Source organism: Tyto alba, unplaced genomic scaffold (genome assembly GCF_018691265.1).
Source record: "Tyto alba isolate M040663 unplaced genomic scaffold, T.alba_DEE_v4.0 Super-Scaffold_29, whole genome shotgun sequence".
NCBI classification, from domain to species: Eukaryota; Metazoa; Chordata; class Aves; order Strigiformes; family Tytonidae; genus Tyto; species Tyto alba.
The window spans coordinates 14542658-14557274 of record NW_024881303.1 but is presented as its reverse complement, the minus strand read 5'-3'; the positions used below and the strand labels follow the sequence as shown (position 1 = coordinate 14557274).

At 35.7% G+C, this 14617-nt stretch overlaps 1 protein-coding gene across 11 annotated transcripts in view; it reads left to right on the top strand.

The window, feature by feature from the left end:
• EML1 (EMAP like 1) overlaps positions 1-14617 on the top strand; it is a 132365-nt gene that overhangs the window by 71154 nt on the left and 46594 nt on the right. For 6 of the 11 annotated variants that reach the window (XM_032981694.2, XM_032981691.2, XM_032981698.2 and 3 more), the window contains exons 2-4: positions 2825-3007; positions 8437-8569; positions 14222-14272. In XM_032981694.2, the coding sequence (XP_032837585.1) occupies positions 2825-3007; positions 8437-8569; positions 14222-14272 (367 nt within the window). The remainder of the gene's footprint in view (positions 1-2824; positions 3008-8436; positions 8570-14221; positions 14273-14617) is intronic. The other 5 variants (XM_032981693.2, XM_032981699.2, XM_042798980.1 and 2 more) reach the window with 2 other exon arrangements.

Genomic DNA, 14617 nt, shown 5'->3' with positions numbered 1-14617 from the left:
ATCACCACGTCCCTTCTTAAATACGTTATCACAGAGGCGCAGCTGATTGGCTCAGTTTCCCAAACAGAAGTGGAGCTGACTTGGAGCTGGGGGAGCTTTGAGAAGCTTCTCACAGGGGGCCGCCCCTATAGCCCCCTCCCCTGCCACCAAAAAACTCCACCACTCACTCAACCCAGGACACAAGGTAATCACCAAAAAAATACCAAACAAACAAACAAACAAACAAAAAAAAACCAAAAACAAAAACAAAAAAAAAAACCAAAACCCAAGTGGGAGGTTGCAGCAGTGGTGAGGGTTATGTTCCCAAGGACCGAGAAGCACCGTGATGGTGGAAGGAGCAGCCATGTTGTGTCCAGAGGGTTTTCAGGTGCCTGTTGGTCATCAAGGATGCAAGGGCAAGGGTCACGGTGGCAGATGGGCGAAGGGGGAAGAAGAGAGAGAAATGTACATCTTAATAGTTATTAGTGGGAGTGATTTCTTATAGGACTGTAAATAAACCAGTGCCACTGATTTACTACTTGAAGATTTATATTTGGGCAAAATTACTGTTTCTACACACTTAAAAATTAGTAAAATTGATACTTTAATGAGAATGTTTTCTTTTGTAACAAGGGTGAGATCATTTTAACAACAACCAATTTCTCCCTGGATTTCTCCTCTGCCCTGAATTTGGGAATTGGCTATTTCTTGTTGACTGAATTTAGAAGAAAACTATGCCTTGTTGTATTGAATTTGGCAGAATGGCTGAAGTTTGAATTTGTCTTGTATTGGTTAAATCAAGCTTTTGATTTGGTTGCCTATTGTCCAGTATGCTAATCCATGTTATTTCCAGCTGAGTTAAAGTGCAAAGTCATTAGACCAGCATGGGCCTTTTGTATAAGGAAAGGTTAAATTCTGCAGGCAGCTCATACTGCTGCCAGCATGGCTTCTAATCTCAGTTTGGGGATTAATTACCTGTAACAGCTGCAGGACAGAGTCCTGTGCTGAGCAGAAGTCTCATTAGGCCAAAGTTTGAAAAGCTTTGTCATGGGGAAAGTTTCTCAACATTTTTCAGGAACTTGAGTTCTGATTTAGTTTGTTCAGACCTGAATACTTGTATTACCACTATGTTCAGCCTAATAATATCCTAATGTTGATATTTTAGATATGCTCTGATAATGCTATAACAGAATTAACAAGCAATTTAAGCTACGAGCCTGTAGCTATTTATGGACTATCAATATCTTTATAGTCTTTGTTTCTGATTTGTTTCTAATTCAGTTTTTGGTAACCACAGACAATTGTTGGGGGTGTGTGGGGTAAGGAAACCAAAACACAGTTTATGAACAGATTCCAAAACCAATTTGTATTGGGGTGGTTTGGAGAGTAATAGATTTTATTTATTTATTTATTTTATTTTAAATGCAATATTTCCCCAGATCCTTCTGATTAAAAGTTTGTATATATTAGAATTTTTGGATGTATTTTTAAATGAACTCAGAAGCTATTTTTTCATGTTTGAAACACTTTGGTTTAAAATTCAACACTAGTTATTACCATGCACGAGCCATTTAACTTTCATTTTATGCCCTCGTACAAAAGAAGTGGAAAACTGGTTTGGAATGGAGAAGAATTAAGTACACAAAAGAAAAGAAAACAAATACCAGCTTCTTCACAAAGAGAGATCATCTTTAACATGAGAAATATGTGCTGTGGACTTGTGTTAGAAATGAGGGAGAAGTCAATTATGATTGTAGATAGTAGCATAAATATCCATTTTTGCTAAAGTATAACTTATTAAGTCTTCAAAAAAAATTTATAATCCAATCATTACTTGACTAACATTACTTGAAATGATCCAGTAAGTTAATACTCAACTTTTTTTTAGGTTTCAAACCCACCTAGTTAAATAAAACCTTGTAATTCTGTTTAAAAACTGCACATTTTTTTTTCTTTCCTAATAGGTACTGACTCTGACATCTTTGGCATTGCTTTTGTCTTCCTTTCGCCTTCTTTTTCCTAACTTAATATTGTAAGAAATTACCATGTTTTTATGTGATAGGAACTGCAATGGAATGAAAGTGCTCATTTAGGAAAAGTATTCTTATGACTAGTTTTGGGTGGAAAGAATGTGTAGTCCTCATCAGGGAGTTGCAGGCTTTAAGCTTCTGTGAGTTATTTCCAAGTAATGGATGAATTGTATGCTAAGTAATGACCCTTTTCACAATTTGCAGGCTAATCGTACAATTACTGAGTAATTCTTAATTTATTTAGTATTTCTACTCCTGTCAGAGGGAATGTTCTGATAAAGCTGCTGGTATAAATTAGGAGTTAGCAGATGGGGTTAATATTTATTCTCCAGTCTGTAGACGGTAACATGAAAAAGTGTAAGCTTATCTGTTACTTATACATGTCTAATGTACACGGTCTATCACATATGTGAGAAAGAAGAATCTGGAAGAGTGTGTAGCATATCAGAAGGTATAGCTTTCTACCTGAATGTCTGCCAGTGCCAGAATGTTATGTTGAGCAGAACAGTGAAGGGTGATGTTGGCCACTCCATTTCAGACATGTAGATAATTGATAGCGGGGTCCAGTTAACAGTAAGTAGCCCTGAAGCCAACATCATCATCACATCTTTAGTACTTGTCTTATTTCTTTACTTACTTACTTGCTTACTTATTTTTATTTCCTTCTCTTCCTTTTGATCACTTAGAAGCTTTCTTCCTCAAGAGGTCTTCAGGTCCGAGAAAGACCTTGTTTTCTACCTGCAGCCAGTTATATAAGGTATTGCTTCATGGTTATACACTGTTGATAATATATCTTTTTCTGCTGTTTTACTTAGATGACAGTGCCTCTGCTGCAAGCAGTATGGAGGTAACAGATCGCATTGCCTCTCTGGAGCAACGTGTCCAGATGCAAGAAGATGACATCCAGCTGCTCAAATCTGCCCTTGCTGATGTGGTTCGACGCTTGAATATTACAGAGGAACAGCAGGCCATGCAGAACAAGAAAGGACCTACCAAAGGTTTGCATTTCAGATACATCTAAAATAGGTAGTGCAATTCAATGACTGTTTTATATGTATTAAAATAGGTTATTCTTTAGATCTCTGAAATACTCAAAATCAACAAACTCAAAAATAAAATATATTTGAAATTTAACTTGTTAAAGAGAACATACAAAAATCCAAGTGGCGAAATCAGTGAGCCTTCTATAGTTCCCATGAAGCAGCAAAGCATTTGCATATTCTCAGTGCTTAATTCACTATCTACATTTAACCATGACTACCACTTCCTGACTTTTCATCAAGATTAGTTTACAAACTCTTTAGGGAAGGCTTAGTCTTCTGTGGGTGAAATTTCTAGTAGTTTGGTGGGGTTCTTATCCAAAAATCTAATAAAATTTAATTAAAAACATCTTAAGTGCCTTTGGGTGGTGCAGACATGGCCAAAGACAGAGCTCTGAGCTAGCGCAGAGGTGACCTGACCAAGGAGATCGTGCAACACCAACTGCTCAGCTACAAAGGAAAGGCAGAGCTGCGATTAGTGCCTGTCCCTGTTCCAGAGCAGCAGGCCCAGAGCCAGCAAGGTGGCAGGAGTGACAGACTATGCCACTCAGCAATACACTGTGCTGTGCCCATGTGCTCAGCGTGCTCTCTCTCAGCGCCTGCCCTGCAAGAATGGGCTTGTATACAAATCAGAAAAGCTGGAGTTGAATATCCAGTGCTTCGAAGTAGTAAAGGTTTATTAGAACCCAACCAGTGTGAATTACTATAGTCTCTGGGGCTGCAAAAGTCTGGGATACTGCCTATCTGCATCTTAGCAGGAATGCATGAGGTATTTTTGGGTAGTCCTAGGAGTAAAAGTGGTGACAACCTAGATGTGGAAAGAAGGTATGGCTGACTTCACAGTCTCTCTGTTGTCTAAATTAAGAAATTGGGTCTTTTGAGGTCCTGATATGTATTAATATAAATTCAAAACTTAATTCACATTGGAAATATGATATGGAATTATGGATTCATAGTTTTCTCAGATGGAAATTAGGACTTCCTCTCATCTTGGTTATATATTTGTGACTTTGCAACAGATACTTAATTTTGGGCATTGATTTAACAGAATAGGTAAGGAGCTACCTAATTAATTTGCTGAACTGAGATGTCATGTTTCTTATAATGTTTTGTGTTTGGAGATGAGGAAAGGAGAGAGGGACAGAATTACAGAGCCAGATTAGTTGATTGTATATCATGCTAGTTGTCAAACAGAATATGTAGTAAATGTCTGTAATCTTGTTTTCCTGTTCTCTTCCCTTTCTGTTTGTATTTTCTTCATTTTGTCTTTGTCTCTTTGATTGCAAAAAAAGTAGTAATTAAAGTATCAGATAAGGTAAATGTTACTAAAGATAGCCTCTACTGTGATAAAATGTTCCACCAAATCTGGTTGTACAAGGGATTAAGAAGCTTTATATTGCCTGTAAAATAGATTTTATCTGATATATGGAGGAAATAAAGCCTAGTAATTATTACTGAGTTGTTGCCAAATCAGTACTTCTTGCCTGCTGTCTTTACTTAGCAAAATACAGACCAGATTTTCATGGGTTCTGTGAGTAGAGTTGAACTTTAAATCAGGAGACGCTTTCTTGGTCATAGTGGCAGATCATTAAAGCCATAGTTCAACGTACATTGAAGAAAAGCTGTTGTAAGCCCGTTCCTCTGCCTTCTGTGACTGTTTTTTGTGTTGTTTTCTTTTGTTTGTTTGTTTGTTTGTTTAAATGTGTATATGGCATGGATACTTTTTAATGTGTGTGTAAAATGGCAGTGTAAGAAGTTTTACTGTGATAATGCAAATGGAGGACTACAAATGTCAATTGCTCTTCCATTACAAATTACTTAAATGAGTCCTGATAATTGCCAACTAAATCCACCTACTTTCTGGAAATAATTGCTACTGTAACAATTTATGTAAAGAACTTTAATTTTACTATATATCAGTTGTATCATTAGTGTATGGTCAGCCTTATTAAACATACTCTATAACATGAAACTGAATCTGAAGTATCCTGATCATTCACTTCTCCCAGCTGTTTTGTCAAATATATTTTTCACATGATGGCCTATTTTTCCTATAGTAGGCACAATTACTTTATAACAAATCACATGCAACTACATAGCATATGACTAAGTTGAATTTTGGTATTTTAACTTGGAATAGCATCATGGAGGCTCCTGATGAAGACTGTGAGGAGAGGGGTTAGCTTACACATGGGTAAAACCAGAGTGGTGGCTTCTCATGTTTTACCACTTGGGCTGCAGGGACTCAATCTATTTTCTTTCTGATTATCATTTAATGTCCAATTCCACATTTAGAACTGTAAGAAGTGGAATTTGATCTCACAAAATGTCACAAAAATCTTGTCCATGCAAACTGGGGTTTGAAGCATATTGTATGCTGCTTCTTTCATTTGATCTATATATGAAGTAGATCAGGATTAAAAGAGTGTGTGTGTCAGGGGAAGGTTTGTGCCTTTGGATTCCCAGGGTATGATTTAAAGTCTGGAACAAGAAGCTTTATGGGACAGAAGACTACATTTTTCTGAGTGCCTCAGATTTAAAAGTCTCTAAAGATTTCGAGTTTCGGGCTTCCAGACCTGTAATGGAAAAAACTTGAGCTTGTTTTCGGTCTTTGTGTGTTCTTGTTCTAGACTTGAGCTAGGCAGCTTAAAAGCAGCAAACATCATGGAAAGTGAACTGCTTATCCTGTTCATTTGTGGAGCTCCTTTGCTAATGGTGTTTTGGGGTTTTGTTTGGGATTTTTCTTCCCCCTTCCTTATTTAATTCAGCTACTTGGCAGAGTTCAGTATGGCTTCCTGCCTTTGTTTTACTTGTGTTTGTTGTTCTTTCCTTTTGCAATTATTGGTTTGTTTGTAAACTTAACAGCCCTATTAATCCATAGATCAGAGTATGATTAAAAAAGCTGCTGCTGAGGCTGATAAACATGTCAGTCCTTCTACCACAGGTAAGACCTTGAAGCAACAGAACTTCCAAAATAAACATTACTGACAAAGCATAATACCAATGTGTTTTAGTTACTGACTTCTAACAGCAATGACATGTTTGGGGTTGTTTGACTGTTATGTCAGTTACCACTGGTGTGAACTAGCTGTTGTAAATAAAACTAAATAGCTCCAGGGTAATAGTGGATTAACTGAATAATGTGCAGCTTTTCTGTGTGCCATGTAAGAGTTTTATGGTGTTTCTTTCTACACTAGCTGACCATAGGGCTAGGTCTTTAAATCTCTAGTTCCAGAAGCATGAGTTCTGGGTTGGTGCTGGTTTTGAAGAAAAACCTCTGTTAAAGGTTGCAGGGTTTATTCTTGGCTGCTGCTAGTTTTGATTTCTTAAGGTTAGGAGAGTAAACAGACTTCAGCTAGTTCACTCCAGCTACTTTTTAATAGCTATTTTTTTATATATCTATAAAAAGGAAAATATTGTAATCATTTGTTTATTTAACTTTACTTGTTCTAATTTGTTATCTCAAAGCCTCAGTGGAGTTTTGTGAGCTACAAAAATCTTGTCAGGAAACAAGTCCACAGTTGCTCAACTGTAGCTATCTCTGATTCTATAGTATGCAACAGAGTCACTTTTATACATACAGATTAATTATGGCATTGCCACAACTAGTCAGGAAAAAAAGCAGTAGAGTTTCCAGCAAGAAACTGTAGAAAGTATTTCATTTGGAAGAATGGATACTGTAGAATAAATAAAAAAAAAAATAAAAATAGAGGCATGAGAAGCCAAACTATAGTAAATCTCAGGTGTTTTGTATAAGCTCTAAAGACAACATTAGTTTGTTAAAGTAGATCATGGAAGCCAGGGATGGAGGGCACCATGAATTCATTAAAGTCCTGTTTAGCCTTTCCTTAAAGCTTCCCATAAAATCAGAGATCCCATGCTCTTCCTATCCTTGGTAGGAACAGTACTGCCTGGCCCTACCAATCTTCTGCATTTATAGGCTCTCAGATCCTCAGTGAGCATGGAGAACATTTTCTTTTTTTTTTTTTTTTGTTGACTTGTTTTCATGTCATCCTTGCATCTTCTAAGCCAAATAAGCCTTGTTCCTTCAATATTTCCTTATAGGTTGTTTTCTAAATTTATCTTCTCTGAACAAATAAATGATGAATACATAACAAGTAAGTGTATATTCTAACAAAGTTTCAAAACAAAGTTTGTCTTGAAAGTTGCGTTCCCAAGTAGACCGTATTTACTGACCTAACTTCTCAAGGCATAGGCTTTCATGATTATCTTCTTTCGTTCAATATTTGAAAACTTAGGTGAACAGGTCAGTAAATGCTTGCAGGAAGATGTTATTATAATATAACCTAGGACTGTATATAATTGTTAATGTTTCAGTTTAGGTTTTTAGATTCTTTATCCTCAGCAGTCTTTTTTTCTACGAGCATTTCATCGGTATTCTCTCTGCCATCTTCTCTAAGTTAATGAAATTTTATCTTGTGTTCCTTAAGTGACTTGTGGCAACTGCCTTCTCTCAGGTGTTGTTTCTCTCAACACAAAGGCTTTTGGTATCTTTACAAAGCTGGCTTGTGATACAAAGTTCTGTCCAATTTTAAGTGATTCAAGCTTATTTCCCCGCTGTAGAGAGCACACTAGTCATGTTTGTGTCTGTTTTCAGGCTATGGTCCACTGTAGTTCTCATGTTTGTACTCATCGCTTGCAGTTTTAATCACTGTGTGTTTTTGCAACTAATTTCTAACGTACTTGAATGAGACTTTCTGTTATTCTAATATTATTTACAAATGTGACGTATATCCTTTTTTGAGCCAATGTTTGATCAGAAAAATCTAGGTAAATAATGTCAGCTCATTAAGTCCACTGTTCTGCTGATTTCAATTGCTTTTTCTGACTAAAGGGTAAAATTCTTTTCTGTCAAACACAAGCCCACATTTTTTGAAAGAAGACCTTTGGGGGGGGTTTCTTAATAGGTCATTTGCTTGTGGAAAACCTGCAAGAATGTTGAGGGGGTGAAGAGCAGGAGTTTCTTGGATGGCAACCTGCCTTCATTTCTAGTTCTCCTCTGAATGCTATCTAGGTGGGCAAGAGACTGATGCTCTTCAGAGCAGGACTGTTTTTGGAGACAACAGCTACCTTTGCACTTACCAGTAAGCTCCTTGAGCCAGGACAGTTTTACAGATGAGAGATTTTATAGAATTGTGTGCTTAAGCCATATGCAGGTGACTTGCTCAGTTTGATTAGTATTATTATTAATAATAAGAAGAATAATAAAAATCCTCCATGTTAAAACCCTCATCTATGGTGAATTTAGCAATAGTGAAACAGAAATTACATACTACACAGATACTTCAAAATATTTTAGTGTTGTTTGCTGGAGGAAAATGAAAAGCAAATGAAAACAATTATTTCATCTTATGCTTGTTTTACAGCAAGACCGCTGGTACAAACCTTGCCTTTAAGGACTACTGTTAATAATGGAACTGTGTTACCAAAGAAACCAAGTGGCTCTTTACCTTCCCCATCAGGAAGCAGAAAGGAAACTGTATCACCAGCAGCAAAAAGGTATGAATCTTTAAGAAACCTTATAATTATGAAATTGAAAACATGGTATGTCTCATCTTTGAAACATCTAGATATATAGTTTTTCTTTACTTGCATAACAACAGTCTAAATATTTAGTTCAGAAAGAAAATGAGAGATGGATTTCATTCTAAGAGGCTTTAAACTTATTTGTACTGATTAGAATTGAAGTTATTACCATGAATATTGAAAGAATGAACAATGCTTGGTCTACTGGTTTGTGTTATTTTCTTGCTACTACATACAGAACATTGCTACTAGCATATAGAGAATATAGCATTTCTACTGTGCTCTTGCACAACGTGACATGAAAAGTAGTGCAAGAATTCTTTTAGTAGCTAGTACAAAATGCGTAGTCTATAGAGAAACTGTGCTGTCATCACGAATCAGTGTGTTACCTTTGGCGGCTTTCTCTCACTAAAAATTATCATAGAAAGTGCATGTGCAGTGTTAGAAACATCTCAGGGAGGAGGGAAATTCTATGCCTAGCACATATTTATGCAAATGAAAACATCCCTCTTTAGATATCTTACCATTAGCATGTATTTAAGTCCTTTTAAAAATGACCGCTCTCTTAATTTGCTTTGTGTGTGTGTAATTGTTTTTAAGTGGGCTACATGTTTTATACATTTAGGTTATAAGGAAGGAAATTAATTGAGTGCAGCAAGTTCTAGTTACATGTAACAATTATTGTGGTGCTAATCTGATGTATGGTTTGCCTGTAAAAGATAATAGTGGGGTTTTGGTTTTGTTTTTTGTTTTAACATTTCTTTTGTTGTGTGTCATTCTCAGTTTTTTGTAGTAAGGGTGTTGTCAATTCTGAGGAGGGCAAGTTGTGGAGATGAGAGCATTAACATGCTAAGATCTGAGGTCTCTTCTTGTGAAGAGAAATTTCCTTGAAGGGGTGATGGTGACTGAGGATATGCCACTCTTTGTTACTGTGTTGAAGGGGACTGATTTTCCAGGAAACTCCAGGTTTTGTTACTGTGGAGAAGAGAGAAGCTGTGCTGTGTACAATTAAAATTGGAAAATACCATATTTGTTGTGTTGCATAAATGAACTCCTACGAGCTCCTGTGAACCAGGGCTTGCTGCAGCTGTAGGTTTTGGCAGGTCGGCCTGAATCAGCCCTTTGAGAAAGGAAGAGGAAGGCAAATACTGCATAAACTACTCCATTATCAGAATTTTGAAAATGGATGAAAGAACTTGCTTTTTGAAACAGAAAATTGATTAGTTTAGAAGGAGTATTATTTTGTATATGCTGAATTTTAAAATAAATTTATTCTTTACAAATTATTTTTTTCTTAATAACTCTTGTAATTTCATTCCCACTAATAAAGTTTCAAGTGGTAATTACAAACCACGGGAGAGAGCACAAGCATTGGCAGACTTCACTTGTGTACAGAGGCTGTGATCCCTGAGTCTCTACACACCATCTCTAAGGTTCAGCATAGGACTTTCTGCCCCAGAGGAGGGTGGATAAAATTCAGGTCAAGATCATACTCATGCTTTCTCTATTCTGAGAGTCCTTTGTGTAATTCAGGTGGTCCATCAAGTATTGTCTGCAGCCTGTAGGCATTACCCTAGCTCAGGATCCCTGCAGCTACGTGACACCCTGGAGCCCTTTCGTATGAGCCATCTGTGGCCTGGATACCCAGAGTGCCAGTGGGAAAGTCCTTAGGGAGCATTTTTGGACTGTCTTGGTTCCTGTATGAGAGTCTTCCACAGGATAAGGATTTAATGTCCTTTTATCCCTTTATCCCTTCTCTTTGCTGAAGAGGCCAGACCGAAGGTGCTTTAAATATGCGGTATGAAAATGTATGCTCAGTTTTGGAAAAGAAAAAAACAACACATGGGTAGATTTGCTGAAATAGATAGACACATATTAAGAGTGATTAGGAGAGAAGGGTTATTCCATGTTGCTGCAAAAAACAGTTATAAATCCAGGGGCTGTGGAATTCCTGCTCCCTTCAAATGCTCTAAAATGTTGTATTGATTGTCTTCAATATGCACATTTTGTTATTTAATTTTATTTTTTATTAAATTATATTAAAGTAGATTTTTGTGCCTTGGCTATAAGTATACTTCAAGAGGAGGAGAGTGGAATGATAAGGACCTCACCAATGAATTACTGTACAAACATATTTTTGGTAAATTATTCTCTACTCTTAACATTTGATAACAAAACTTAAAATAACTAACGGGAATTCATGTTTTTATAGTAAATTGTGCTCCAAATACTCAGTATTCAAAGATGATGGATTAAGTGTTCCAAATAGCTTTATTGGAAATAGTCAAGTAGATTAACTCATTGTGCATTCATTAAGATTAATTCATTATTTGTATTTATACTGGACCCATTTTCTTTCAGGAACTGTATGTGTGTATACATAAAACATTAATGGAAATACATCAGCAAGATCAAATAACTGCCTTTTTTAACTACCTTTTTTTAAAGGGTAGGACTTGTTTATTTATGTTAGAAGCTTCATTCAGCATTGAACAGTTTATAGATAGTATATAATTTTAAATAATTTCTTTAATTCTGACTTCTGCTAAGCAGTCATGTTTTTACAGTGCTCTTTTCACATAAACTGATTCTAAAACTACTGCTGTTTTGTGGTGTAGATATTCTTTAGTCCAAAATATAGTAATGTGGCATGGCAGCTCTAAATAGTAGTGTTTATGGATGTTTTAAAACTTAATTTCTGCTTGGATACTTTCAATAGTTTTCCTACACAACATAGGTGCAGAATTGAAAAATTTTTAAATTTTCAAAATATTAAAAAGGTAACATTTGAAAAGTGAAAGAAAAATTAAAAAAAAAAAAAAGTAAGAAAGAAAAAGAATGTATTTTTTTCTGAGTCATCTCCTAAATCTTTGGTTTGCTTTTGGGAATTACAAATATTTGTTAGGATTACTATAGCAGAAAATATAATCTTCAATTTTTTTCTTACCTGTGACCATATTTTCAAGAGAGGCAAACATCCAAGTGAATGGAGTCCTTCCCAAATGTTCTACTGAACAGCCTTATGAAAAGGGGGATTACAAACAAATAACTTCTGATTCATCTGTTCTCTGATACTTTCACCATTCAGGTTAGGAAGTGTTTGATGTCCAACTGAAATGATATCAGTCTGTCCCTTGAAACAGTATGTTGTGTATATTTATATAAATACATGCACGTAATCTCCATGGGGACTAAGGGTGCATCCATACATTCCACTTCTTAGAAATAGATATTCTTACAGATACGTCTGCAGACAGATCTCATTTCATACAACAGCTGTATTTAAGTATGTTGGTTTGAACCCACAGGTTGGTATGTGGCTTATCTGTCTTGCTGGATTACCAAGGAGATGTGGTTCAGAGTTCACTACATTTTCCGATTTTCCATTTAATATTTGAAATGGAAATGACTTCTGCTGGCAGGAATATAAAATTGGAGGTAATAAAAAAGGCTTGAGGCTGAAAGGGTGGAGCTAGCAGGCTTTTATTTGAGTTCTGCCACATATTCTCTATGACCTTATGCAAATCATTTAACCTCTATGCATATTGGTTTTCCATATGTAAAACACGTGTCTGTGGATATCAGTATATTGTTATAGGGCCTAATGTGATAATTAGACCCAGATCTTGCAAAGTGTTGAATAACATCAACTGACTCTGACTTCAATTAGAATTGAGGGCACCAAACCCCACTTCAGCATTCAGATTTCATATAGTCAACACCCAATTATCCAAGTTAAAGGAGGAGTGAAATGATCTGAATAGAGAAAAAGCACAAATCCAAACCATAGGTCAATTGGATTATAATAGTATATAGTGGTAATATAGTGCAAGATAGAATGCCTGGTGATACTGGAACCAAAAATTCTGGTCCAGCACCAACAGATGCTGCTGCACTCAGGTGATGGGGAACACAGCCGGCAGCTTCCAGCTGCAAGCCAGCTAATGCAGAGTAATTTTGAGATTGGTTCATTAATCACCTGACACAGATAACCAACAATTGCCTGCCTGTGTAAAGTGTTTCCAGGTTGTCTTTGCAAAAAGCCTTTGTTCAGAGGATTTGATTTTAAATTTAATATATCTACAACTTTTATGCTTTAGAAGTGTATTAGCTGTTTTGAGTACCAGCTTTTTGAATGCTGTCATATTTTTATTCTGAATTTTTTTCTTAGAATAATTGTTTGAATTTTTTATTCAAAATAAGATGAGTTTAGTGTATTGTGAGCAGAACTTTCCCTTCCCCCTGCACTCTTCCTTTCACATGTAATGTGGCTTGAAGTTCACCACTTAACGCTAAATTTGTCTTTGGAATTTGTCCAGTGCACAGTAGCAATGTTTTGTGTTCCCTATTAAAATTTAGGGGTTTGTGACTCATCTAGGATAGCTTTGTTTCCAAGAGTTGAGGGGGAAAAGGGGAAAAAAAAAAATAAAAAAAATGGGAAGAGAATGCAGACAGTACCTTTCCCAGTAGGGATGCTGCTGCAGGCTGCAGGCAAGCACATACTTTGCTTTTCAAAAGGAGACAATCAGTCATTCTCTCTCCCCCAGCAGATTTTAAAGTATTACAATGGTGCAAAACTCTGACAGTGGAGATCAAAAGGAAGAAGCTGGAAGAAAGAAAACATAAACAACTTTGTTTGTAGGGACAATAAGATACTTTAATATGATAAATTCCTGTTCTTCTAAACTCTAAACACATGGCCCCTAGGAAATTGTTCAGTCGCCCAGAATTAATGTTCTGTGTTCTTTTTCTGGGGGCAGTGATGGTTTGTAACAGGCACACACACAACTCTATCAAACCTTCAGTTAAGTCTTCTATTTAACATTTGACTCTCAAAGAAAATGTTTTAAAATAAACAGAATATAAATTAAAAAGAAACCCTTCTCCATTGAACTTTGAGTGGCAAAACTACTATGCCACTTCCCTATATCTCTAACAGTTAAAATTATTAGTGCATTTTACTCAAAGGCATAATGAAATTAAAGTCATATATTATTCTTGAATTTATTCTAATTGATTTAAATGAGGGTCAGAAAAACTGCTAGACAAGTTTTAAAATATTTTTAATATCATCAGTTATTGTCTCGAGTATTGTGCACTATTTTAAGATTTATTTTATTAAAAAGCTTTTCTATTTTAAAAATAATTTTTGGTAATTAAGTATATGGGATTTTAAAAGTTGTCCAGATTTTTCACCACAATTCAGTAATGCAACCGTCTAATATATAGGTACATGAGGATTTATTTTCTTGCCTTTATTGTTGTTTTTTTAATAGTCTTTGTCTTCTAGCTGGATCATCTGTCTTGTTTCTTCAGATAGCCTCTTTGATTTTCTTTTTTATTTTCTTTTGAGTCGCTTTACAAATGGTCTGTGTATTGGAGAATTGCTGAGATTTTGTCATTCAAAGATACATTGGTGTTCTTAAATGTATGGTTTGAAATGATCAAACATCTAACTGAGTCAAGAAGCACTGTGTTGTTTACTCTTGCACTTGACTTCATATCTTGAAAGCATGCAATTATGTCTTTTAATGTAAGTTTGTTTTAAATGTCTTGTTTCCACATTTTATCGTTGCATTCACTTTTTATTCTGCTTTATTTACGCACCTCTCAATCTGGATTAAGCAGGTCTGTGAATCTTCTCAATGCATGCAAACTGAAAGAGCCTACTCTAAGGTGAGGGATCCTTAATAGCTTTGTAGTGTTGAAGCTCAGTTGTTTTTCCTTTCCATTTCAGTTCAACACATAGAAAGTGGCTGTTTTAGTACAAGCATTAACATGGTAGAACTGTAATTATTATTCCCATTTTTAACATTTTTAGGAGTACATGTCTAAAACTTTCTCATCATTGATAAATGCTTTGCGAAGCTTAGATAATAATAATTTCAGTCATTGTATCTGCATTTTCTCATGCTAACGTAATTTTGTGGGGTGTTTCATTAGACCACATTGCTATCTTAAACAAGTTAACATTTTGTAACACAATTTTTATCTTTTTAAATAATTGAAAATGCTCTCCTT